Source organism: Sander vitreus, chromosome 6 (assembly GCF_031162955.1).
Source record: "Sander vitreus isolate 19-12246 chromosome 6, sanVit1, whole genome shotgun sequence".
NCBI classification, from domain to species: Eukaryota; Metazoa; Chordata; class Actinopteri; order Perciformes; family Percidae; genus Sander; species Sander vitreus.
The window spans coordinates 25,375,699-25,402,959 of NC_135860.1; the positions used below are offsets into that span (position 1 = coordinate 25,375,699).

Sequence of the window (27,261 nt, forward strand, 5' to 3'; positions counted from 1 at the left end):
GTAGCCACGGCGTCTGTTGTCAAAAGAGAAAAGATGGCGTCGGTATCAGAAATGTACGATGTTGGTTGGGAAGGTAAGACGAAATATAAAATAGATTCTCCCCAAGTGTCATTGAGACATGTTTTTATATTTTTGAAGGCAGTCGGTGTTTTCTTGGTATTTGTCTTGTGCAAGAGCATGGGGAAGAGTTGTCACGGTCCCAGACTAAAATTCGAGCATACAAGTCAGCATGAAAAAGAGTTAGCTAATGCTAGTTAGCATGGTTAGCTATCTAATCCAGTAACGTTAGCTAGACCTATAATCCGTACTAGCTCAATCGCCGTCATTTCTAATTTATTTGTTGGCGGTGCTAAGGTAGCGTTCGATGGAAAGCAGTAACGTTAAGCGGTGCCTGTCTGCTTTCAGATAACCACCTAACGTCTGTAGCCTGCTAGCTAGTCATGGCTTCGGCTAACGTTATAGCTAACGTTACGTCGCAATATATTTCTGCAGCTGCAAAACACATAACGTTATAGCATTGTAATAATAATGCAGTTGTAATGTTAGTGCCATCTTGTCCACTTGCAAGCGCACTTACGTTAGTAGCACGGACATAAATCCGAAGGGGTTAACGTTATAAGTTGTACTTTCTTCTTGTACTTTTTCTGTTAATTCGATACTTTTAACTAAATGCATTGCTGCTTGTGACTTAATTTCAGATGACGTACGGTATAACTAATAAAAAACCTTACTGCACATTCCAGTGAAGCTTGATATGTATTGCCTTTCATACTCTCATCCCAAATCGTGTATTGCACAGTCCCAGAGGACCAGGCTTGTTACATCATGTTCAAAAACCGTTGTTTCAGATAAGAACTGTCCTATGGTTTAACAATTTGTCCACAGAGATGAGAGACAAGCTGCGTAAATGGAGAGAAGATAATTGCAGAAATAGTGAACAAATTGTGGATGTTGGTGAAGAGCTGATCAGTGAACATGCATCAAAACTGGGAGATGACGGTAAGTGTATCCACGACTAAATACATCTGTATATAATGTAACATCATTCCAGATTTTTAGCAAGCAAACACAGAGCATTAGAAATGAAATTAGCCAGCCCGCTGAGAATGCCAGTTTTCTACGCTAGTCTTCAGTTCATTTTATAACATTAAACAGGTGACTGTTGACTACTGAAGTAGAGAAATAGTGGCCTTTATGACAAACTCTATTTACCAGGGGGACACACACTAGCATTTTGGTAATAACACAACAGACAGCTTGTTCTCCTCTCCTCTCCCAAGAGATGAGTACAGCCTGCATGTCTTTTCAAAGTTTAAAAGCATTTTTTTTTAAATGAGGATCTTATGCTTTGTGGTGTCGGAAACCACTGAATGTCCTTCAGGCTAATGTTATTGACTGTGGTTTCATCTCTACAACTATGTGATATATGATTGATCTAAGTGGGTTCTTTTTTGCTAGCTAGATTGTTTTTCTCTCCTCTTTTGTTGTATGTATTTTTTTCTTTTGGACACATTTCTAAACAGGATCTTAGCTTTCCTGTGATGTGGAAAACACAGAGACACAGTCATGGCTGAAAAGCCAAGTCCATATATACATGAGCGCTTCCATTAAACAGATATTTAGGAGATTTGTTGGGGGGGAAGGTAAAATACTTAACATGGAAACTTTTTTTGGTGACTTTGATGATGATGAGTGGGCAACTTCACAAAAAATAACTAAGGGGCTTATCAGTAAAAGGCGAAAATAACTTTGAAAATTGACTATATTCCAGACATAGGGCCCTATTTTAACGATCTAAGCGCACGGCATGAAGTGCCTGATGCAGGTGCATTTAGCGGGTGTACGAATGCACTTTTGCTAGTTTGACGGCGGGAAAAAAAGGGTCCGTGCGCCGGGCGCATGGTTCAAAAGGGTTGTACTTAGTGTCTTCATTAATTCATAGGTGTGTTTTGGGCGTACCATGCAATAAACCAATCGGAGTGTCATCTCCCATTCCCTTTAAAAGCCAGCCGCGCTTGAACCTTGGTACATTGCTATTATGATGGCGGATCTGCTCAGCAGGAAGGAGAGATTTTCAGGAGTAGAAACTGATCTGCTCGTGCGTGAAGTGAAAGTGCGCAACCAAATCATATATGGCACGAGCACTATTCCACCAAAACTCCGCGAGGTGAAGCAGGCGTCAAAAATAACAATGACTATTGACTTTAGACCAGGTTTTTGTTGGTCATCAATGGTGCGATCACTCTCTGCTCCCTCAAGATAGCAATTCGCCAAGAATGCACCTGAACACACCTCCCCGTAAGACCAGCACGCCCATGGGCACAGGTGCATTTGCTATTTAAACGACGCGGGCGCTGGACGGGAAATTGACAGGTGCGTTGGTCTTAAACTAGCAAAGACACTTGCGTCAAGCTTTGCGCTGTGCTGCCCCGGGTGCAAGATAGGGCCCTTAGTCTTAACGATATCTCTGTAAGCGGGGATACAGTTAACCGTTAAGACAGTCATTTCTTTCTTTTTTTAAGATTATTTTTGGGGCATTTTTAGGCCTTTATTTCCACTGGACACATGAAGAGAGAGGGGGAATGACATGTCGGAGTCGAACCCGCGGCCGCTGCGTCGAGGAGTAAACCTCTATATATGTGCGCCTGCTCTACCAACTGAGCTACCCCAGCCACAGAAGACAGTCATTTGTAATAGTCTGAAAGGTGCAATAGAAAGCAAAGTATGTTGGCTAGTAATGCACTGGGTACAGTATGCTGTTGATTTCTTAAGATTTTATTTTTTAAGCAGGAGTGAGTTTTACTTACCATAAACCTATCAAAGGTCATGGTCTCCCTTCCAACAGTACCCCATAAAACTCGTCCTTTTCACGAGTCAATATGATTCATACAGTCTTCAGAAGAGGCGGATAACACTTAACATGCCATGGTTTTATTGAAACCAGCTCTTAAATTGGCTGTGAAATGAGATGGCAATTATCAAAACAAGAGTTGGAATCATTAAAGTCAAGTTTGTTTTGGCAGAACCTGCCAGTTTTTGGGTGGAGTTGGATTTTATTATTCTTTTCAATTAACGGGGTGTTTATTTGGCTGAGCATGTCCAGTTTGCTTGTCAGGGCTGTCTGTCTAACACGTTGTATTAATTCCATTAATTGGCTTCTATAGCCAGGCTATTAGTCAGTATGTTATAATGTTACAGTTGACTGAATGAAAAAAACATTTCAATAAACGTTTCATTTTTTTTGAATAGCTAACCAGCAAGTGAAACATGTTAAAGGAATGGCTGTGCCTGTTAATGATGATGATGGTGGTGGTCAACATGCCATGTTCTGCAAGTATAATAAACATTACAATGGTGACATTTTCAGACTTTCTTGAGATTGGTTTTATGTGGCTATTAAATCACGTTTGACAATATTCAACAATAAGGTCTCTAGTACAATAGTCAATATGACCAATTACAACCACTCTACAACATAATGTGCAGATCAGTATCATAGTATAATGTCACAGCAGTAAGACATTGTCTTCATCTATCCCATTTATATTAAAAAGACAAGCTGCACAGAAATGCAAAAGTATATATTTTAAGAAATTAGTGCCTTCTGGGATTAAAATGTAATTGCCTTCCAAAAATAATGATCGATTATGTATAAATTCATTCATACCGTAATTCCTCACATAAAAACCGGGGCCTATATTTACCTGAACTGCAGAAGGTACCAGGCTTTTATTTGAAGCAGTTAGAGGCAGGCCTTTATTTCTAATTCCATCTGTTTGATAAGTGTAATTGTTTTAAATAAACTTTTAAATTAAAAGCCATAGAGTTCCACTGGACAGAGATAATTTTTTAAGAAACCTTTGCAAAAATATCACCATATACAACAGCCAGAAGGGAGACAAAGCAATTTGGGTCAGAAATAATCAAACGCCACCATTGTGTCAGTTTGAACCCTGTAAATGTACCAGGTATTTATTTCAAATACAGGTACTACAGTATTGCTGGTAGATTACAATAAGAGCATACAGTAGTTTAATAAAACAAATTGCTGGTTTGCAGCAGCACACCAGTATCTGATTAACGTTACAGACGGTAGCTAGCTAGCTTTGTTTCTAACTCTAGGCTAACTTTTTTTCCTCCCACCTCCAGCTAGCCGTGCTCTGCTCTGCTCTTGTCGGCTAATCTTGTCAGCTCATCCTTCCGTTTCTTCCAGTATCGGATTCTTCTGGGGTCAATGTCGAAATGTCTCGCAGCCTTTTCACCCGAGTTTTCCTCCGCATACTTTTAAAATCTTTTCGTTTTGTTGTTGAAAAGTCCGTCCCTAGCACCAGAGCCCGTCATTCTCTGCTAGCACTGAATGAGACCCGTGTTACATCCAATGTAGCTACTGCCATCTATTGGCACCTGTACGTTACTATAAACTACACTTGGCTGAGTAACACATACAGCCGCATTGACTAAAATACCGTTAGGACAATAATACTTAACATGAGTACCATAATCCAGAAAAACAAAAGTGTGGAAAAAAGCATGAATATATTATTGAATCTGTTAAACTTGAATTTTATTTTTACTAAATAGTATATGAAAGGCACTTTATCCACACTAATTTTCCCCCGGCCTTTATTTGTCTGTGTTGACCACATCCCCGGCCACTATTGGAGGCCCAGCTTTTAATTAACTACCGGTTTTTATTTGAGGAATTACGGTAATTCTATTTGTGGTGAAAAGTGTCAAGATACTTTAAACCTTTTTATATAAACCTCTCACTAATGCTTTAGCACCACTCACTGATCAAATAGGTTTTAGATTTTGTTTATGTTGAACAACACTGTTTACCTTTTTATTTATTTTTTACCAAAAACTAGCTTTGCTCTCATTTCACTGCCCAACTTGCGACTCCGTCCTTTTTTCCTCCGATACCTTCAAAGATCACTTTTTCCATGTCTCTACAACTTATTTTCCTTGATAATGTTACACCTCATTTCCTTAAATGTAACTTTGTTACTGAAATTGAATTAGTAATTTATTACCAACTCATTGTGGGGAAATGAATAACTGTAAAGCCTTGCACATGGGCGTTTACTTGAACTAGCCCTGAATTTATGAGTGTAGTTCCTTCCAAGTTTTAAATGAATGTATGGTTTTTGAACATTGCCTTTTTAATGTATTCTGTACAGTAAATATTAAGGAGTAAGTTCTTTTGAATGAACTCATAAGCTGTTGAGTCACATCATTGAAGCTTGTTTGCGTGTGTAAAAACATGATGTGCAGCTGTTGGGGACAGACTTGTAAGTTGCGATGTCAAGTGTACAGTTCAATATATCACTTTTTAATGTTACAACAGACAGTGGAATGGAAAGGGCGTTAACACAGTCTTCTTTGTCTGTGTCTCTTCTGCCCAGTATGGATTATTTATGAGCAGGTGATGATTGCAGCGCTGGACTGCAGTCGGGATGACTTGGCTCTGGTAAGTTTTTACCACTCTTCCTTACACGCCCTGGAGCTTCAAAAGGCATCGTTCACTCTCTCACAGGCAGCCATTCCTACTTTGCTGCACCCCCTCTGCCAAATGCGAAAATCTGATTTTTATTTGGCCAAATGGTATTACTGTCTGTACTTTGGAAAAACTATTTGCTGAAAGTTGGAATTAGAGGGTGCAGCAAATGAGTGGAGAAGCATGCTTCAAGTGTTAGCTGAACTTGGCCATCATTTATGGAGTTCAACTGCTTTTTCCCCTCAGGATTTATTTGCTATCCTTAAAGCTTAATGTGATGTTTAATTAACTTAATGTTTTGAAATTTTCATAGCTCTAAAAATGTTTAAACCTGCATGGGATAAGAAAGACGAGATCATGGCTATTGAATGGTTAATCTCCAATCAGTATGGATGTAACAACTCCCCTGGCAAAAACAATGACTCATTAAGTACAGAAAGGACAGAACTCAAGTCATTGGAATGAGTTGTCTGTTGGCTATCCTTACAGCCTCGCTGCCAGAAAAAGCACAAGGACTAGACTTCAGCTGATGGATGGTGCAAACAATTCAGGTCATACTGCAGACTTTTTAATCTCAGTCAGGATAATGCTGAATGTGATGATAACCATTACTCTCTTACTCCATTAGCTCTTTAACTACTGTATGATCAAACAAATCCAAGCTCTGTGTAGAGGAGGAAGTGGCAGAGAGCATCCTCACTCCCCTTTTATAGTATCAACCGTGGCTGCCTAAGGCTGAATCCCATTTCTCTGTCTTACCCCTACCCCTTAGTTTACCCCTAGCCCTTGGCCCTCGAAAACGAGTGGTAAGGGGTAGGGGTGAAAACATACCCCTATGAAATGAGACGCCACTTGGTTGCATCATCATACATACATAGGTCTGTTTGCAATAAATATTTGTATACACACTGCGTGGTGTGTTGTATATCTGTTTCAGTTATCACTGTTTTGAATGTCATTGATGTTCAGAAACACTTTCTTTGTTAACAAAAAGCTGTCTTTATTGCCCAATAAAGTAAACATTATTACAACTATTAGAACCATAACTTACATGTCACACGCATAAAAAAGGCACTCAAATGTATAAAACTAAAAAAAGACACACAAGAACACAAACAAACAAAAAACTACAGCTATTCTGAAATTCCAGACCCCAGTCTGATGCCTGTTGGCCAGTAACCTTTCCCTCCATACCCCATTTCTTTCATTAGTGTCCTGTATCATAACCAACAACATTGTACAGGTGCATGAACAGGAATGAATTACACATGTTTACAATAATACAGTACCAATACAATAATGAATGGCTACAACATGAACGCAGAAACTTCTGCTCGTTTTCAGCCCAGAAAGTGGATCAGCTGCTGGGTTTCCTCCGGCGTCCCTGTGTGATACAGGACGGTATATGTAAAGCACGTATCGATGTCTCCAAAGCAAGTAATGTTATACACTGATATCAAACGAAATTCGCTGCTAATGGAGTTTAGTTAACACTGTAGACATGCATGGAGTCCATTCAAGGCAGAGAAATGTGGGACTGTTGTGCAAATAAGCAATGTAGCTAACGTTAACAAGCTAGCGATTTTTAAAAACGTTTCAATTACAAATATGTTTGCAAATATATATGTACAGGACTGTAGAGCACAAAACAAGACCGTCGTAATTTTTAAATCAATTCTTTAAGTCGAAAATACTTAAGTTTATGGGTATCTCTGTTCGACCTGGCAGCCATTTTCCTTGTTGCGCAATGTATCTGGATACCCCTTGCTTTTCAAGTAAGCTCGCGTCCTTACTTGTCGTTAAGGGGTATGTAGCCCTTCCCCTTAGCCCTACCCCTCGACCAAAATGAGTATTGGGACAGCACTTACTCTCACATGAGCGCGCAAAACTAAGGGGTAAGGGAAAGGGTTAAGACGCAGCCTAAATGATTAACATAATCAAGTGCAACATTGCAAAATTGGCCTGTTTTTAAGTTAGTGTATTTATAGCTGAAACATGGGCAAAATCTAACATTTTCAAGACAGGTGGTTCGTATCTCTAGAGGGATGTGTGTGAGAGCAAGAGTGTCACATAAACTTTAGTTACAGCCAACTTTAATTGGTCTCTCTCCCCTCTGCCCACATCCTTGCAGGCCTGTCTACAGGAACTGAGGAAGCAGTTTCCAGATAGCCACAGAGTGAAGCGATTATCGGGCATGAGGCTGGAAGCCTTGGAAAGGTAAGCATCGGGTACCAAAAGCTCCAGTGGCAGAGGAGGCACTGTTATCTATGGTACTTTGGGAGGCTTGGGGGCGAGAAACTGTAAGCAGATTGTGTGTGTGTGTGTGTGGGTGGGGGGTTGTGGGTGTGTGGGGGGGGTTTTTGGGGGGGTGGGTGGGGAACGGAGAGAGGATAGGCTCAGCACTGGGTAGTCCTGTGGCCCTTTTAGCCTGAGTTAGGGATTCCCGGGAAGGAAGTGGTCGGATCCCACTGTTATTCTGGGGGTCCCTCAATCTTCTCTGGTTTCTGTTCCTCCGTTCTTTCCTTATTTTGTTATTCCTCATTGCTCTCTGTATTTTTCTCTCTCTTTGCCCTCTCTATTTTCATGCTTTTTTTTCCTGTCCTGTTTTGATCTTTTTGCGAGTATGTCTTGGTCCCATAAATAATGACATGTCACCCCCCCTGCCTGCCTCCAATGATGTGTTTTTATTTGGGAATCTGCAGGTTATTAAAAAAGTAAGCAGAATGGAGAACACGAGCAAGATAGATAAACGGGGTAATTTAGTCTGTACTGAGCTGAAATAAAGGTAATTCAATTTGTTTGCTACCTCGCTCACATTCCCCACCCGGATCACCATTGCTGGTTTATCGGTTGTGTCAGAGTTTATGTGATAATTGAGAGTGATTGCTTCGGCACTGTCAGATTAAATAAACGACACACTGCGATCTAATTGGCAGCAGGCAGAGCTACACTTGAATGACACAGCTTCAAACAGCATGGCCATACCCCCACACACACACACACACACACACACACACACAGTTCCTAAATAAATAAAGCAAATCAAAGTGGCTCGTGAGTGGTCGCCTAGTGCCATCTGAAATCTCCCAAAGTGTGGCTGAGTAATAAAGTGAATGTGAGGGAAGCAGCAGCGCTGGAAGTGGGGCTTCTCAGTGCTAATGAGAACCAGAGTTGCTTCTGTCTATTGCAGGCTGTGGGCGGGACAGTTTCTGATCACTGAACCCTGCCTTTGGCTGCTTCAACGTCAGAGTTGTAGATTACCCCTTAATAGGAAAAAAAGTTCTAAAATCATCCTTCAGCGCCTGATTTGACATGACAAGTGAAGTGCACATACCTCCTATTCCCAGATTTCGTTACCGTATGATTTGATATTTGCAGCTCATAAATTTCCCATTTAAACAGAATCATGTGGGCTCAGTGTAACAGTTTGAGGCGGGCTGTGTTGGATATTGTTGCTTATCAGGTTCATATGTGTGTTGTGGTATTATGTATGGGCCAAGAGACGGAAATCTGAACCAACAACTTAGCTGCGGATCTGGACAGATGTAAAAGCAGCAATTTCATTTTGTTTAAAGGTGAAACAAACTGGATTCAATCAAATGAAAATACAATCTTTATAACTGCGCTTTGTTTGTATTGATTTCATGACTCATTGTGAAGTGATATAAGCCTCTCACAATGTCGGCAGTGTGACCAGCAACCTAAATTTAAATGAGTGTTTATTTCTCCCTTTAAATCACCACTGATTTCTGCACAGCCTCACTGTAATCATCGGAACTTGCCATGCTGTATATAGAAACCTGATTACCTTGAACTGTGTTTGATTTCCCCACCACCTAGTTTTACCCGACTGGGATTGGTTAAAAAACTAATCTCTCTCTCTCTCTCTCTCTCTCTCTCTCTCTCTCTCTCTCTCTCTCTCTCTCTCTCTCTCTCTCTCTCTCTCTCTCTCTCTCTCTCTCTCTCTCTCTCTCTCTCTCTCTCTCTGAAGGTACGACGAGGCTAACAAGCACTATGATGCCATCCTCCAAGATGACCCCACCAATACGGTAAGTCTGAGAAGTGGGGAAAGAAAGGGGAAAAATCCCTCAGTTTAGCGTTCTACCTTGTTTCACTTTGTGGTCACAGCTTTTTGCAGGGCTTTAAATCTGCCGAGGTACTCTGGTGTTAGCAGCGTGAGTTTGCCAAGTCAAACTCCCCTTGGCCTTTCTGACCTCAGCCACAGTGCCATCAGCCTTTCACCCACACAACTGAAAAGTGTTTGACGAGGGGGCTGGGCTGGGTGGGGGGTGATTCATGGTCTTAGTCAGTGGAAGACATGTTTGGTGGAAGTAGAGTGTAAATAAAGGTCTGGCCTTTGAAGATGGTGATTTACTGGACCTTTCAGACCCCCACCATGAGTGAACAAGGCTGAGATCCTATCCCACCTTCTCTCTTGCCGTCTACTCGCTTCAGGTGGAAAGTCTGCTGTGTCCTTTGCTGTTAATACAGACAAGCCCAAACGTATACTTCTCTGAAGCTCTCTCCTTGCTATCTTATTTTCTTAATATACTATTCATCCCTGTGAAATGATGGGCAGAAGCATGTCTAGCCAGTGTTCTGCCAATCCCACACCACCAACCCAAAATATAATTTACCTGCTTTTAATTGTTTCCATAAGGACGTGGCCATGCAGGAAAATTAATCTTTTAAAGGGTTTAAAAAACAACAACAACCATGACCTTTTATATTTTGGCTCTTCCCTTCACCTTTCACTCCAAAGATGTTCGACAAGTTTCCTGTACCATGCTGACATATGGATTGCTTTAGATGTCTCCGTTTCTCTCAGCTGGCAGAGTGCTACAGACACAGCATAGACATTTGTGCTTTCGATGCCATGCGAAGACTCTTCACATTGTCAGTTATCTGCTTTAAACAAATCGAAGGCTTACTGAAAAAGGAATAATCCTTACCTCGCTCTGATGCACCCCACCCCGCTTGCTCTCACTGTGTCATAGAGGAATAGCCTCCTCATCTGTATCTAGCCACAGCTGCTGCCTCCCGCCTTCACTTTGTCAAGACCATCTTTGTTTACTTTCTGCTTTAGTTGCTGTTGGAAGTTTGCAAGTGAGATTGGTAATTCAGCCTTTAAAACAAGGAACAGGACTGTTTTTCATGGCCTGCTCCCCTCAGTTATATTTCAAATTAAAATGTGGTTGGGTCACACGATATACTTCTTTTTAAGGCAAAGGTTAGGCACAATGTCACAACAAAATTTCGCACGAGTTGTGAAATGCTTTTGTGCTCAAAATGTATCTTGTCTCAGAGGGCTTATGTAAAATTAGTTTTTTGTTTTTAATTGTTTGGTAGCATCCTGTAAGTATAGGCACTATCACAAATGATGATGCTGCCTAAAACAAATGCCTCAGAACAAGCAACTGAAGGATTGCCAACTGACTTAATAATTTCTCGGTCTCATGGATTACGCAGCTCAGGCGACACAAATAACGAGCAAAAACATCTGTATGATAGTTCGTAATTCATGCTGAAGTCATCTTGATCCATACCATGTCTAACAAGGTAATGACACTGGGATGGTTGCAGTGAATACTTTGAAAAGTTTTTTTTTTTCCAGTCATGCTGTCCAATAGAAGATTGAAGTAAAAGCCACAAATCACGTAAATTACTTGTAACGCTGTCATTTTTGCGTTGCTCTATCAAATTTATGTTTTAGTAATTGGCGTATTCTGTAACAAATTGCTTCACATTTAACCACTGTTTTGACAATGGGAGTTGTAATTTCAGTGAATCCCAGGGCACCTCCCCGACATGGCACAGATCTTCCAGGGATTCCAGGGACCTCCTCGGAAAGGGAATGGTCAGTTTCCTGGTCTCTGCGTGCTGGATACTGCCACCCTAGCGAGCGTAGGCTGTCAGTCAAACCCGGGGCCGATAATGGAACAAAACAGACAAATTGGTCTTCTGTCCCTGGGATGTTAACCTTAACCCCTTTTCCCACAATCCTTGTCCTGAATGACTTGGGTGGAGCGATGATATGATGGCATTGTTTAGGTCACCTGTCTTGGAGTGAGGGCTATCTCCTCCCTGCATGTTCTCCAACACGCTCTTAAGAATCGGGCAGGGGATGGGCCTGAGAAATGGCGGAAAATTGGCGACCACAAGGAAGACTTGCGAGGCATCCCAGCATGCGAAGCAGAGATTGGAAACTGAGCTGTTGTAATTACAGGCTGTGGAATAGATGTGGTACCCATTAACCAAAATTGTTGAATCAACAAAAATTGCTCAAGGTTTTTTTGCCATGGCGGCGTCCACAAAATGTTTCAAACTCTTAGCCCTTCCATTGCTTGCTATGTTCCAATACCTACAGCAATGATCTGGCAAAATTCTTGTCTGCATGCGTAAATGCATTTATTCAACCTTTTTTAGATTATGCAGTAGTACCTACAACATTTGCATACGAGGATGCACCAATTTCTTATTTTTCTAACATTGAGTTGACTCAGTTATTTCATTAATATTGCATTCCAACGCTCTCGTTTCACCTTAATTGTGATATAATATAAACATATATAAAAAGCTAACATTTCTTAAATAAGCCACTGAGGTCACATAGATGACTTCTGAGGTTGACCCATAATCACATGCAATAACAAATTCATTGTAGGACGAGAGGACAAGATTATATTTGTTTGGGTCAAGTCATCTGGAATTAACATCCCCGATTCAGAATTTCTTGACCACATGAATGTGAAGTCTATTCACAAAAATAATGGAAGTTTGACTTGCAATAAAAAATGGCATCATGTTTCATTGTGTTTAACTGATCGTAATTGTGTATTTATAAATACACGCCTCCATCGCTGCTATGTAAAGATGGAAAAAAACAAAACAACATTTAACAGCATCATTAGATCAACATTAATATTTGTATGGACTTGGCTTTCGCTCTTTCAATTCCCTTTCTTCCTCCGTCCAATTGCACAGATGTACAGTGCTACACGTAGGTGTGCCACCCTTGCTGTAATGTTTATTATAAAGGAAGGTTGCGGTAGGTCGTAGCAAAGAGCCAGGGGTGATTTAAATAATCCAGTCCTCACCCCTAAGGTCTCCTCAGAGCGCTAATTAAAAAAGAATCGCAGCAACAGAGGGATCAGACCCACTGCCAGGTTTTTCTGGATCATTAGTTAGAGAAAGAAGGAGAGAGAGGAGTGGTTTGGAATTGCTTCTCGTTTAATAAAGTGCTGTGTGACTCTGGGCTACCAACTTCCATATGTTCCTTTGAGCCCCAAGTGGTTCTTTATCTGGGAAAGAAAAGGAAAAAGAGCTGGGAGAGAAGAGAGGTGGGTGTGGTGATGGCGGGAGCGTACAAGTGCAAAAATCCACATTCAACATTGCTGTAGTGTTTAATTTATTTCTGCTTCCCTTTTTCGGTATTGGATAACAAAAGATCCCACATGCTTTTAATTTAGTCTGAAGTGAGTATAAATTCCTGAATCTCAAATAGCATCACGTTCTGGTGAAATGCACTGGATGTAAAATGGTGTGATCTTTGTTTCATAAGAAGAAAGAATGGGTTGACCTTTCACTGTTCCCTGTTGCTTGATAACTTCAGAACATATTTTAATAACTCTCTCAATTTCCCTTTAGACCACCCTGATACTAAAAATACACACCTCTACAGATATGAACTGTGTGTTTGGGAATAAGAAATGGGAATAATACATTGGGGTGTAGGCAGCTTTATCTAAATGTTCTGTTGCCTGTGTGCTTTTTTCTTTGAGAGGCTGAAATATTGCTTGTCAGTTGAAGCTGCAGTGTATCTGTAGGTCCCTGTCCCAGCTTGATGGATAAGTGGATTTGTTGTGATGGCAGTGTCAGAAGAGGCCCAAATTTACAGCCCCCTAGACATGACTCATACACAGCCCTCAATGGCTTTGGCTAGGAGTGCAGGAGAGGAAGCCCTACTCAATCAAGTGTCCATAAATAAAATAGGCTGTGGCAGGGCAGTGCGCTTCTAATGGAGCGACAGCCTCCTGTTAAGGATTTCACTTACTACCAAAAGAAGGAGGCGGCGGAGGGGGTTGGGGGGGGGAGTAAAACATTTGGAAAAGTTGCAGCAGCAGGAGTAATACTTTCTAATTCAGATTGATGAGAATCTAATCCACCTTAAGGTCTCTTCAACATCAAAATGAAGCGGAAAGCAATTTTCAGCTGATGTAAGTTGGGCTGGTGTAGCGCTAGATGCGTGCCGTGTCGGCAGGAAGACAGGCGTTGGGGTTTGGGGGAGTGTGCCATTTTCCCCACTTGGTTAGAGGATGACTCACCACTTTATCTCAGCCACTAAGCTCATTCCAACTCCCAAACATTGACTCATAATGTGTGTGTCCATCTCCTGTTGGACATGGCCACTAACCCATTTCCAATTATGCCTTTAGTAGGCTTATATTTGTTTAAATTCCCCAGCAATAATATAAATACACTTGACAAACTTAACTTTAGTGTGAAAAGTGTCTGTCCTTTTTATTTTAATGGCTGATGTGTATTGCACCAAAGTGCTGATTCATCTTCTTGAAATGATTCAGTCGCACAGCAAAACTTGGAAGAGGATCGTGGTGCACTGAAAACACGCTAATGTACACACTTAAACTCACAACTCTTACACTCACTCAACTTCTCATCCCCCCCTTCAGACAAACACTCGAGGAGCTGAGCTCCTAATCCTGTTTACTCTGTGCTCTACAGGCAGCAAGGAAGCGCAAGATCTCCATACTGAAGGCCCAGGGGAAGGGCACTGAAGCCATCCGGGAGCTCAATGAGTATCTGGAGCAGTGAGTGTTTCTACAAGAGGGGGGGAGGGTCAGGCACCCCCTCCTCCCCTGGCTTTTATTTTAATTAAAAACCGAGTTTGCTTTCAATTGAGCTGGCACAACTTGTGCATGAAATGCCAGCAAAGGGTTTCTCCTACCTTGACAGTTGGATCACTGTCATTATTGTATTGGTAATATTATACTTACATTTTTACTTTACTATGTCATAAATGCATTCCCTGTTTCCCTGAAAGGACTGGTATGACTTGACACACTATGTTTGAGGAAGATAATGTATTGTCATTTTTTTGTTTACAGGTTTGTGGGGGACCAAGAAGCGTGGCATGAATTGTCAGAGCTCTACATCAACGAACACGAGTAAATACATTATGATAATTGAAGTGACCGTATGATTTTAGTATTTGCTCATTTTTAATGTACCGTAACACATTTTAAAATCAGTCAGGATGATTTACTTAGCACTTTCCAATGGCATATGACACAACAGTGACAATTTTCAATTTAGCCCGCAAAGTTATTTATCACCATAAACAAAAGTTGGCAAGTGTGATTTTCAATGTTGCATTAAAATGTTAATCATCTTAAAAAGTTGCATTGTTAGAAAGGTTGAGTCACCTTTTTGTATCAATGCATCCATTTAGGAGTACTGCTAGATGTGACAGGAGGGCCAAATTTCCTCCATTATGTGCTCCTCTGCCTATCAGTATACAGCTTTGAAGCACTAGCTCACATTCTTTGTGGTTATACTGTGACCCACCTTTTCAATTACAACAAAGTTAAGCCAATAGACTTTTCAAGCAAGACATTTACTCCAGGTGTAGTGGGTAAACGTAAGCTTCATTTTACACAGTTAAAATAAAATATAAATAAATAAGCTCTCTCTTTCATTGGGTTATATAATAAGTATTCTGGAGCATTGATTTCAAAACAGCAGCTTTGATAAACAACCACACATGGAGAATGGTAAATATCTCAATGGGGTGAAAGAACCAGAAATGATGCAAATGGTGATGCAAAACAGGAAATGAGCAATATATTCAGCCAGTTGTCTGCTAATTATCTGTTCAAACTCACACACTTTACCTAAGAAATATATAACCCCAAAAAGAGAAACCAAAAAACCAAACATAAGTGCGTTCCCTCATATCAGGCAAAAGGAGTTGGCATGGCATCACCATGTTGGATTTTACCAAAACAGCAGATACAAATTTGAATTTGTTCAACATAGTGGCAAAACGATAAGAAATGAACGAGGATAGGTCCAAACATTCTTCATAGCAAAATGTATACATTCTGAAGAGAATGTTTGAGGTGTGTCTGCTGTGTTAAGATGTTATTTTAGTGTGAACTCTTCCTTTAATAATAGATGTTTATCATATAAAAAGTGGTTGTTTCCAGTAAGGCAGTCATATGTTTGAGACCTATCTGTCAGTTTAACAGGGCTTCACATCAGACTGATGGCTTGATCTCCAGAGGGCTGTTGGATGGCCACAATGGAAGGCGGTGAAATGCCTAACTCAGCCAGGGGTCTGAATGGAGCCCTTTCCATGTTTGTCACATAAGAGTAGTTTAATAGGATTTCAGTCTTAAGCCTCCTCTCCTACATATGAGAGAAAAAAAGACTCCCTGGCCTCCCGCTGATATCTCAGTTGCCAAGGAGAATTGCCAGACAGACAAGAGCATTGTAAGAAACTAAAAAAAGATTTTGTTTGTGTCACCTTTTATCCCTCCTTAATTGTCTGGGGCTCAGAAGTTAGTGAAGCAGTGTCTGTAGTTGAACTATGTTTGTGTGTGTGTGGGAGTACACTGACTATGGTTGCTTGGTTGCTCTGGTAGAAGGGCAGTGGCAGCAGGAATGTTTAGCGCAGTGTGAAGGCTACTTATTGGATATTTCATGCTTTTGTCTGGGAGGCTTTATTTCTGTAGTAGCCAGAGGAAATCCAGGGGTGAGCGGATTATCTCCCAGCTTATCCCAACACTTCTAATATCACACCATTCACTCCCACAGACCCTTATCTACAGGCGTGTCAATTTCTTTTCTTTGTTTTCTTTTTTTTTTGGGTTACAAACTCCCTGTTTCCCCTCCTCCTCCTCTTCCGGATAGTCCGGCATTATCGCCACTCTTTTCCAGAGGGATAGAGCAGGGGGCAGAGAGAGAGAGCACTTGTTTTTCCCAGGAGAAGGTTGTGACACACCCCCCTCCCCCCTAAGGGAAAACAGAGGGTGATGGAGAAGCGAGAAAGAGAAATAAACTCTTCTCCCCTCACTGCGCAACACCCTGGGAGCTAAAAATAAACAAAGCAGTGTGTCTCTGCATTGCGATTTTTAGGGTTGCAGCAGGCATCGGTGTTAACGCATTGAAAACGTAATTAATAGCCGCTGAGTTGACACTGTTAAAACAATCCTTATGCCAGCGATGTTTAGACAGGAGATTATTTTGTTGGTTTATTTTGAGTATTGCACATAGCCACTGTCGAAATATGCTGTTGGCTCTCATTCTGACCCAGCCTATGAGACTTAACAAAATTGGACTGGTCATCCAGAATTACAGGATAAATAGTAATACATTTTTCAAACATACTTTGCCCAGTCTGGATCCATTTTTGTCTTATATGCAGTCAGAATGTGGTATTGAAATGGGGGAAAGCCACTGCTGATGGTTTTACAAACCTCCAAAAGAAACATATACGATTCTTACGGTCTCGCACATGAAGGTGGCTACAACCTTACTTGAACACTGTGGTAAAGAGTGAGTTTAGGAACTACCATAGAGAGTAGCTCGGTGATGGTGGGGTTAGATGGCTTAGAGGAAGAGTAGGAGAGGTAAGGGTCTGGCTCTGGTACAAGATTCTGGTTGATGGCTGATGGAGCGGGCTCTGTTGCAGGCCACGGCCACTGCATGAGCACATCTGAAAGTCTTTATGGAGAGGAAGTGGTAATTGTAAACAGCCCCCAACCTTCCAAGCCCTCTGATCTCCCCCCTCTGCTAAACCCCTTCCCCCTGTTTATTTCTTTCTTTCTCTGTCCCCACCTTCCTTTCCCTCCTATGCTGTTAATCTTTGAGCTAGTTACCATGGCAGACTTTAAATAGACTGATAGGTTCTTCATGTTGTGGCAGGCAACATTTGGACAACGAAAAAAGCTCAGCATCTTACCGTTTCCTCGTTTCTCACAAGCAGTGAAAAGTTACTTCCCATTTATCCCAGTGTAGAAGTGTGCAGATGCAAGCAGTGGTATTTTGGTGTTTCTGTTAACTAATAGGGATTGTTTAAGAACAAGTTAAATCTTACAAAGCAACGTGACAAAAATGACATTGCTTGGATGTGCTGATAGACAGGCAGTGTAGCCCCATTTTCTGTTGCTAGGTCTGCTTCTGCCTTGATCTGTGTACGTTGGCTTCTGTTTTGTTAGGTGTACAGACGTTTTATGGCTTTGTGTTCAGTGATATACTGTATCTTAGCTCAACTTGGCCTGTGAATGGGAAACTGTGTATTAGAAGTGGAGTGGCAGCAGATTAGTGTGAGGTCAACAGCTCAGCAGTCTGCCGCTGAGAAGTGATCTCATCTGAGTATAGGCACAGTGTGCCAGCTCATACTGTAGTGCTGACCTCAGGAAGGTAGTTAACTACACATTAAAGGCTGAAAAAACACAGAGTGAAAAGATTGATCCTCAGCGTCCCCCAAAGGGGGGAGAATCACCACACTAGATAGGCTTTTACCTTTGCCAGCTGACTGAGCACCCTTTACTGTAAGCCTGTAAATAAACGCCATGTCATGTGGTGGATCTTAACAGATCTCCACAACATAGACTTTAACTCCATCACATGTAAACTGACCCGTACCCCACATCGTTTTCAATTCAAATTTATACCTGTAAATTTATTGAGCATAGATGTTGTGCTTCACAGTTGAGCAAGCTGAAGGATGACATATCCACAGCTGTATCAATCGGCTTACTGTTTTCCTTGTCATTTCCACAGCTATGGAAAAGCCGCGTTTTGTCTGGAGGAGCTGATGATGACCAATCCTCACAATCACTTGTACTGTGAGCAGTACGCTGAGGTAGGTACCCGCCTGGATGTCCGTCATCAAGCATGGGGGCAAACTATGGAATAAATGTTAGCTCTCTGTGAATGGTGCCTCTCTGTAAAACCGAGAGACACCGACACGCACTTAACGTCACTGGGAATATAGGCTCATGAAAAGAGATGTGTTTACACAGGGTTGTCATGTGTTGCTTATTCAGATGTCATGCTGTCATTGCTTGAGCTGCCCTTTAGCGCAGCTTATTGGCCGTGTTTAATGCCTCCTCACACAGGTGAAGTACACTCAGGGGGGGCTGGAAAACCTGGAGCTGTCCAGAAAGTATTTTGCCCAGGCGCTGAGGCTGAACAACCGAAACATGAGGGCATTGTTTGGTCTGTACATGGTGAGTACTGCTTTGCATGAAGAGAAAGTGGGAAAGAAAGAGAGATGGAGAGAAAAAAGGAAAAAAAAAAAACAGTAGTGCCTTTTTTGTAACCCTGTGGTTTGTCAAGGTTGAGGCTGGCCACTGAGTGTGTCAAGCGCCTCTCTCTCTCTCTCTCTCTCTCTCTCTCTCTCTCTCTCTCTCTCTCTCTCTCTCTCTCTCTCTCTCTCTGTGTGTATGTTTTTGGGGGGAGCTAAGAAGGGGCTCTCAGACAGGTCAGCTCAATGCTGACTCAGACGGTGAAGTCCAGCATTGGAAAAGTCTGCCCCTCTGGAGCTCTTTATTTTAGTAATAATACCCCTTTGGTGAGACGTTTTTTACGTTTATGACTTAAATAAATAAAGTAGTCCCAGAGTAAAAGAAAAGAGCGAGAGCAGTACAACTGCTGCAAACATTTTGTCACTGGCAAGTTATCCAACCAGGTGCCAGTTTGATTGTAGTTTCTAGCCCTTTCATCTACATATTTGTTTAAACAGGATGTTGTCTGCTAGTGCCAATGCATCATATGTAATTGAGACTTGACATAAAAACACAAACGTAGCGTGGAGAGGGGAAGCAGGTCTACTACAGAGAGCCCCAGTGTTTTCCTCAGCACTGCACTGGGATTCTTCAGGTAGTCCAAACACCTCGCAGCAGCCCTTACCCTCTGAAACCGCTCCGAGGTGTAGGCAGAGTACAGAAGGCGCAGGGCAGGGTCAAAACCAAGACGTTCGCTTCTGGTAACTCTCAACGTCGGCTGGAGACAGAGCAGGCCCTGTACGGTTTCCTGACAAGTCATCCACTGACACTCAGGTCTTTAATGGATACTTCAGGTGGGAGTTTATTCTTTTATCAGTCACAGATCTGTTTTAAGAGTATGCTTTGCAGATTGTCAGCAAGTCTCGGTGGTCCAGATCTTGACAGGTGCAAGAAGTTCAGTGAAAGGACAGGAAACTTTCACCATCTCACATCATCTGAGTCAGTTCGACAGCAGACCGGGTAGCACTGACCACAGTTGGGTTGTGGGTTAGTTACTTAAAGCACTTGCGTGGGGATTCCCCTCCATAATAGTGTTATTCGGGGATAGCCTAACTGGGCTGACATAATCTAAATGAAGGTTGCTCTTGAGTAAAAAAAGAAAGAAAATGCTTACTAAAAAAATCAGAAGCCAAACCATTTTATTGAAAAAAAAACAGGGCCAGGTTGGTGTGTAGTTAAAGCTTCAGCACACTAGTAGGGAGGGCTTTGAAGTGCATGCAGGGTAAGCCCTCTGGGGTTTGCTGTGTGGAGATGATGGCAGGAACATGGGAAAGACATGGGATTTGTGGTTCAGAGGGGAGCTGTCGGGGCAGGCAGAGACTGATTCACACAGCGCTCCTCTCACTGGGCTCTGTTTTAAAAAAAATAATTGCATTAGACATACAAGGTCCTTTCATCGCAGTTAATCAATGGTGTTGGAGAAATTAGGCCCCCGTTAAGTGACAATTTACGTATGAAGCATTACAACACTCACTTTTTCCTCCCCGGAAATGATTTCTCTTGTGTCATCAGGCCAAGGTCTGTTTTTTTCTTCTTCATTCTGCCACAATGACTAGTGGAGTGGTAGATGGTAAGAGTGGTTGCACATTCATCTCAATTACGCCTTTTTATTGCTGTTTAACCAAGTTTTCATATAAGAACACACCTTCCCCCTGTTCTCTCCTTTGCTTCATCTTCCCGTTTTCTTTGTTTCCTCTAGTCTGCAAGTCACATCGCTGCCAGTCCAAAAGTTAGTGCCAAGGTGAAGAAGGACAATATGAAGTATGCTGCCTGGGCTGCAACTCAAATAAATAGAGCCTATAAGGTGAGTCACAGAACGATTGTCATTAGGCTTGATAATCTACCTTCACTTTATACTTTATTCTTGCCACTATCTTCATTATTCTTGTCTAGCCTCCATATCTTGTGTGTATCTCTAGAGTCTTTTTTTCCCACATTCCCCTTCACTCCGCCAGACACTGAAAACCACCAATCATATTTTCTTATGACTTTGGTTTTAGCTTCCATGGGGTATTTTGCACACAATATCCAGACATCCAGAATTCCCCTCATTTGCATAGTTTGTGAAAAGCATTCACCACCACGAAATGACCCCTGAACGCACAGCCGTCCTGAAGGATGCCTTCGGCTTGCAGTGTTGTAATAACAACCCCAGTGTCTTTCAGTGTGTCTGGGTACATTTACTGTTAATGTGTTGATTTAAGGCCACAGCGTCTGCTAAGACTTTATTCCACACCCTGGTCTCGCAGATGAGCTTCTCGCCGAGCCACAGGCGGATTCTCCTGAGGACCACAATCACACTAAACTGTAGCAGAGAGTCGTCTAGTTCAGTGGTTCTCAAAGTGAGGTTCATTGACCCCCAAGGACCTTTGAACTGAATCTCGGAGGTCCCCAGCAAATCCAAGAGCCTAATTATAGATTTCAATGTTATTTATTTAATTTTTTTTGTTGCAGTGTTTCTCAACAATATGTACTTTTAATATTAAATCAATTTAACAGAATTGGAGTCCCTGAAATTAAATCTGATAATGAGGGGCCAATGAACCCATTTGAGGGTTGGTGACAAGAAAAACTTTAGGGCCCTTGATGTAAATGTTGTGACTCTGACCTACTACTATACAGAGAGTAAGAAAGTGCAAAGCAAGGAGGGGAAAAAGTGAGGAGCAGCTCAGATGGTATCACTAAAATAGTTTATGTCATTGTCATAGCAACCCACGTATAAAGCATATTTTAAACAAGACTCTTGCCATGTGGGCCATATGTGTTGCTTATTTGGGCATCAACAGTTGGATATGTAATAAGCGGTTCCTTTCAGACAGACAGAGAGAGAGAGACACTCATCACACTCTGCTGTCCTCGCCTTATAAGACACATTTCACGTTGAGCCCTCAGACATGTATGAGGGCTCTATTGGAAAAAGTGTGAGTAACGTCACGGTGAGTGGCTGCTCTCTTCTGGAGAAGTGTCATGGAAGAGCTCTAGGCTTTTAGTTGTTCCTTTATGTTTGAGTTAAAGTTGAATGTCACAGCTGAAGAGCTGCAGCTTGTTTGGTTTAACACGTCATATGTCTGCAGATATAGATCTTGATAAATGGCAAAAATGTTGAGGTGGTTTGGTCAACAAGATTAGTCAATCAAAGGCCTCAATTGATGTCAAGTCCACACACTACTTGTCACTTTGATCATTATGCTCGCTGACTTCACCTCACTGTCTTAGAACGTCTTTGATCCCTGCAGGGGACAAAATGAATATTTCTAACCGCTAACTTTTAATAATGAAACGGAGGCCCAAAGAGGCAGAGGGACAAAGTGTTTGACAATATTATCATTTGGAGGGAAGTCGGCAGCGTCCAAATATCTGAACGTAAGGGGTCCGAGGCATCAGACAGGACAGCCAGAAATCCTGATACTGTCTGTAAAGGAGCCTTCTTTTCTTTTGACATATTGCACTAAACTTTATATTTCTGAATCCATTATTGGCATTTGCCTGGCTTTATATATCAAATAAGCTTGGAAAAATATTACAACATTAGTTTGGGACTTCATCTGAAACTACTTACAGGGATTAGACAGTAGCATAACCAGTATTGTAGCACTCGTTTTCCTTGCTTAAATATTTTCTTTATTGCCAAGGAGGTGTGGCAGAGGGTTTACCCATAGACAGGGAGCACACATCTGTCTTTGGTGATGTTGGCTTTAATAAATCAAATGGTTAGCTATTTTCTCCCCAGCACTGCCTTACATAAGAATATATGCAGTTAAGTCGATTCTGGGCATATAATTCAGCCGTCAATGAACACTTAGCAGTGGTTTTATAGAAAAATGTTATAACAAAAGATTTAGACCCAAAAGAAATCCTTGCATGTTGTGGAGCATATTTATCCTGAACACTTTTAAATGGATTAGCAAGACAGCAGTTATATTTAAATGAGGAAGCTGATACGGCCCCTACTATGATACTGTAGTGGCCCAGAGGGTGAGTTGTTATGACAGACTGAAATACTTCAGCTATACTTAGAAACCAGTGAACAAGTCAGTCAAACGCGAGTCAGTCACACCTTTGTCCTCCAGGGAACATGATGTGAGCTTCATCCCGCCCCGCTGCTTCTGCTCTGCTTTACAACCTCTTGTATTTATTTAAGTTGCCTGCTAATAGTGAGGTTGTACTGGGATTTCAACTCAGCTGTAAGTGTGTATCTACAGTATGTATATGCAAGCCTGCACACCACGCACATGTGCACTTGTAGATGTGTTTTTATTTATTTCTTTTTGGTTGCTGTGTGAGACAAGTGAAATGACAAGGTGTAAGGTTGCCTCCCCACCTCCAGTTAAATTACTTCTGAGATCTTTAAAAGGGAGCGGCGGTGTGGGCCTCCGTCACACAGCTGCAGGCTGCTGTGGGCTTGTGCTTGCTGATTGATGGCCCCTTTAAAGCGTTGCTCGTGTCAGTCGTCCACTTTTATTGCGCCCCGGTACCTGGTGATTGTCATACCTCAGTGTGAGAAAAAGGTGGGCAGGTGAGTGCAAGTGGGAGCAGACGTCAGCGAGAGGTCATGACTGACGGGCCAATTTTAAATATAAAAAGAAATGGAATTACCTTGGTGGGGTCGGCTGACATGTAAAAGACCTTGGGATGTGATGTGTGGGTCTTTAGGTGCAGGGGGCTTCAAAGCAGCGCTGCATGGCCTGCCCTCCTGCCCTAACTCTCTAAACACATTCTCTGATTAGCTCCTCTGTCACGGACCACAGGCTCCCACTGCGTCATGACTCTATTATCAGATGCTCTAAATAGATGTGGGGCTGTCTGCTCTGCTCCTACTGTTGTAGAACAGGGCAGGAGTTAATGTGGTGGTCTCACTTTAGGCTGCGGAGATAATTGACTACCGGGCCCGGGGTAATGGCGCATTAGGCAGCAAAGGCAATGAAATGCACTGATCATTATAGCCACACACACACACACACACACACACACACACACACACACACACACACACACACACACTAAACCTAGAAAAATGAGTCACACTTGGAAATGACGTAGCTAATTGCACACCTTAGCCAACTGCCCTGTCTAAGATGGAGTTTGGCAAAAGAGGAAGGAAAAAACTTTAGCCATGGAAATACAGTATAGGCTAGGTTTAGGCTACAGTTAGTTCCTGTTTGTAGAAGCCTGAGCATGGCCAAACGGTTGAATGAATAAATGCCTCACAGCATTGCTGTATGTTAAACATGGGGTCGAGTTTTATTCATTTTGCCGCGTTACTCCACAAAAAGATAAAATGTAGAGGAGGAATTGTGTGCGTTTTTGGAAGAAAGCCAAGATGGTCTTGGTGAGGGGGCAAGCTTTCAATTTCTTCGGCCAACTGTGTGCGTCTCAAGAATTGAAATGATTATGTTTACAATGAGTGTGTCTGACCAAGTGTGCACACGCTCTCAAGGGGCTCTTCTCTCACCTTTGAGGACATGCAGGATGTGCTCTCTGGTCCAGAGGCAGCACTGAAACAATATCCCCTGCCTGTGTTTGACTCTGGGTAATGGTGTTTTCATAATGATTTAATTGAAAGGACCCTGCAATGCTGTTGCCTTGTGCTTGCCCTTTGCTGTTGAGCTGTGTTGTTGCTGACATATCTGAACTGCTTCTATACAGCAGCAAGTTTTTCTCCAAATTGTGTCTCTGGATTTGTATATGATGATTGATGTGCTGAGATCTTTTTTTATTTTGTGTCCACAAATGTATTACATTTCAAATGTTTCCAATTTGGTGAAGACCTTTTATGTCCCAATCAGGGCGAATTGTAATCACTTCGGTGAAGCCCCTGACTTTTCATCAGTTCAAAATATTTTCAGTTCAATTACATTTTTTAGTTTCTGACCAAATACCTGCAAAGCTAATAACCCTCCCATCAGCCTCGGCTGTACTTTGTGTTAAGTGCTAAGCAGTCAATGTTGGCATTAGAGCTGGGCAATATATTGATATTATATCGATATCGTGATATGAGATTAGATATCGTCTTAGATTTTGGATATCGTAATATGACAGTGTTGTCTTTTCCTGGTTTTAAAAGGCTGCATTACATTACATTACCAGACTGTTGTAACTGTTCTATTATTTGCCTTTTCCCACTTAGTCATTATATCCACATTACTGATGATTATTTATCAAAAGTCTCATTGTGTAAATATTTTGTGAAAGCACCAATAGTCAACACTACAATATCGTTGCGGTCGTTATCGAGGTATTTGATCAAAAATATCGTGATATTTGATTTTTTCCATATCGCCCAGCCCTAGTTGGCATGCTAATGCGATAAACCAAGGCACTGAGCATGGTAAACATTGTACTTGCTGAACATGATCATGTTAGCATTTAGCTCAAAGCACCGCTGTGCCTAAGTACAGCCTCACACAGGCGGTAGCGTGGCTGTAGACTTTTATCATTAATAAATAATGGTGTAGCTTTGCTATACGTCTCATTGTAGTGTTTTAACATATAGTAACTACGATGGAAGGTGAGAATAAATTGGCAAAAAAACCTGCATCTGATTTAACTGCAGATTGTATCTTATTTTTTAACTGGCATCCACACATTTACTGTAAAATATAGTATATAATAGAACTTTTAGAAAGATCTCATGAAGATGTCTATATATAAATGAGGGTGAAGAGTGAGTTAACTAAAGATTATGTTTGGGGGCATTTTTAGGCCTTTATTTGACAGGACAGCTGAAGACATGAAATGGGAGCAAGAGGGGGGAATGACATGCAGCAAAGGGCCGCAGGTTGGACTCGAACCCGGGCCCGCTGCGTTGAGGAGTAAACCTCTATATACGGGCGCCCGCTCTACCAACTAAGCTACCCGGGCGCCCAGAGGGAGTTAATTAGACGGACCCTTTATTATATCCCTGGTCCCCTGCCCAAGGTTAGGGAAGTCCTCTTTCTCTTTGGTATTTTTTGAGGGGATGCCTTGTCTGTTGCAAAGTTTAATTGGTAGAAGTGTGCGTCTGTATTTGCATGCATGAGTAATCCTGATTGTGCTTGTAGATTATAATTTGCGGCACTTCCTGTGGAACCCTGTGGACCCAGTGCAGAAATTAGAATGGAGTGTTGTGTACTCCTGTACTAGAGGCCATGGAAGTGGACTAATCATGTGGGCATCCTGTTTCTCACACACACACACACACACACACACACACACACACTAAATTGGCACTTATGCAACAGTTGAAGAAAACCCTGCCAATAAGAGGTGTTATATTACTTTACATGACCTGTTTACCAGTGCTATCTAATGAGCATCGCCGCATCTCTCTGGTTATCTTTGCTTCTAGCTTTGCAAACCCCATGAAGCGTGGTATAGACCTTTTTCACAGCAGACATGTTGACATGTCATAGTAGGAAAAGCACAGGTGTGTTCAAAACCATTAATGATGGCTGCATTCCACTTAGGAGAGGCCCTGGTATTGTGCATGCTGACTCACTGAAATAGCTTACTGGGACACTTGATGGAATTGAGCCATCGTTAAGGTTATCAATTTCAGCTGTGCTTTTCCTAACTATGACAAGTCAACACGTCTGCTGTGAAAAAGGTCCATAGGGTGGACGAGGTTATCGCAGCCTCTGTGATGCTGTTTAAGTGAGTTTGGCTCTCCATTGCTTTAGTTGCCGGAGAGACCTAATGAGTCGATGCTCTCTCTCTCTCTCTCTCTCTCTCTCTCTCTCTCTCTCTCTCTCTCTCTCTCTCTCTCTCTCTCTCCCCCTCCCTCTCCCCCCCCCCTCCAGATGGCCGGTCGTGGGACCAAGGACAACAAATGCTCCATGAAGACGGTGGAGGAGATGCTGGAGTCCATGCAGATCACCATGTCCTAGTACCCTCGCCTTCTCCTTCCTCCTGTTCATCACTTGGAGCAACATGGCAGCTCAAATAGCCTTGCAATGTGACCAGAACCGGATCTTTAACAGATTTTTTTTATTTTTCTTTTCTTCATCCCTTCAAGTTTAGTTATGTAATTGATTAAACTCGACATGGACAATGGAAGACGTTTGTTTCCTTCATGTGCAAAGATGTCCCCACCCATCTGGAACCTACAACGGCAAATTCCAAGTACTCCAACTCATTTAAACACGTTCTACTTGGTATTAACCCAGCTGTGATTTCCCAATGACTGGATTATTTTCTCTATGCCCATCCCATGCTAACTTTTAGTTTGATCTCTAACTGATATCACTAATTATCACATCCACATCAAGGCTTTGACTCTGTGACCAGGAAAGGTAACAAGCTATACAGTAAAAGTTATTTATAAAGACAATGTGGAGATCCCACCTGTCGGCACTGAGGTCCTTTACTGTTTCCGTACTATATGTAAATGAAACATCTTTATCTAATAAAACGTTTTTTTCTTTTGTCTAATCTAGGAAAATGTCTTAATAAAAGTACAACCGATTGCCGATA

General features: G+C 41.9%; 1 protein-coding gene across 1 annotated transcript; it reads left to right on the top strand.

Moving 5' to 3' along the window:
• emc2 (ER membrane protein complex subunit 2) lies at positions 1-27,261 on the top strand. Its single transcript, XM_078253579.1, has 11 exons — positions 1-73; positions 886-999; positions 5,406-5,470; positions 7,629-7,714; positions 9,489-9,546; positions 14,240-14,325; positions 14,623-14,682; positions 18,305-18,386; positions 18,643-18,753; positions 20,510-20,614; positions 26,589-27,261. Exons 1-11 carry the CDS (start codon positions 34-36, stop codon positions 26,673-26,675), a joined length of 894 nt encoding a protein of 297 aa, XP_078109705.1. The 5' UTR covers positions 1-33; the 3' UTR covers positions 26,676-27,261.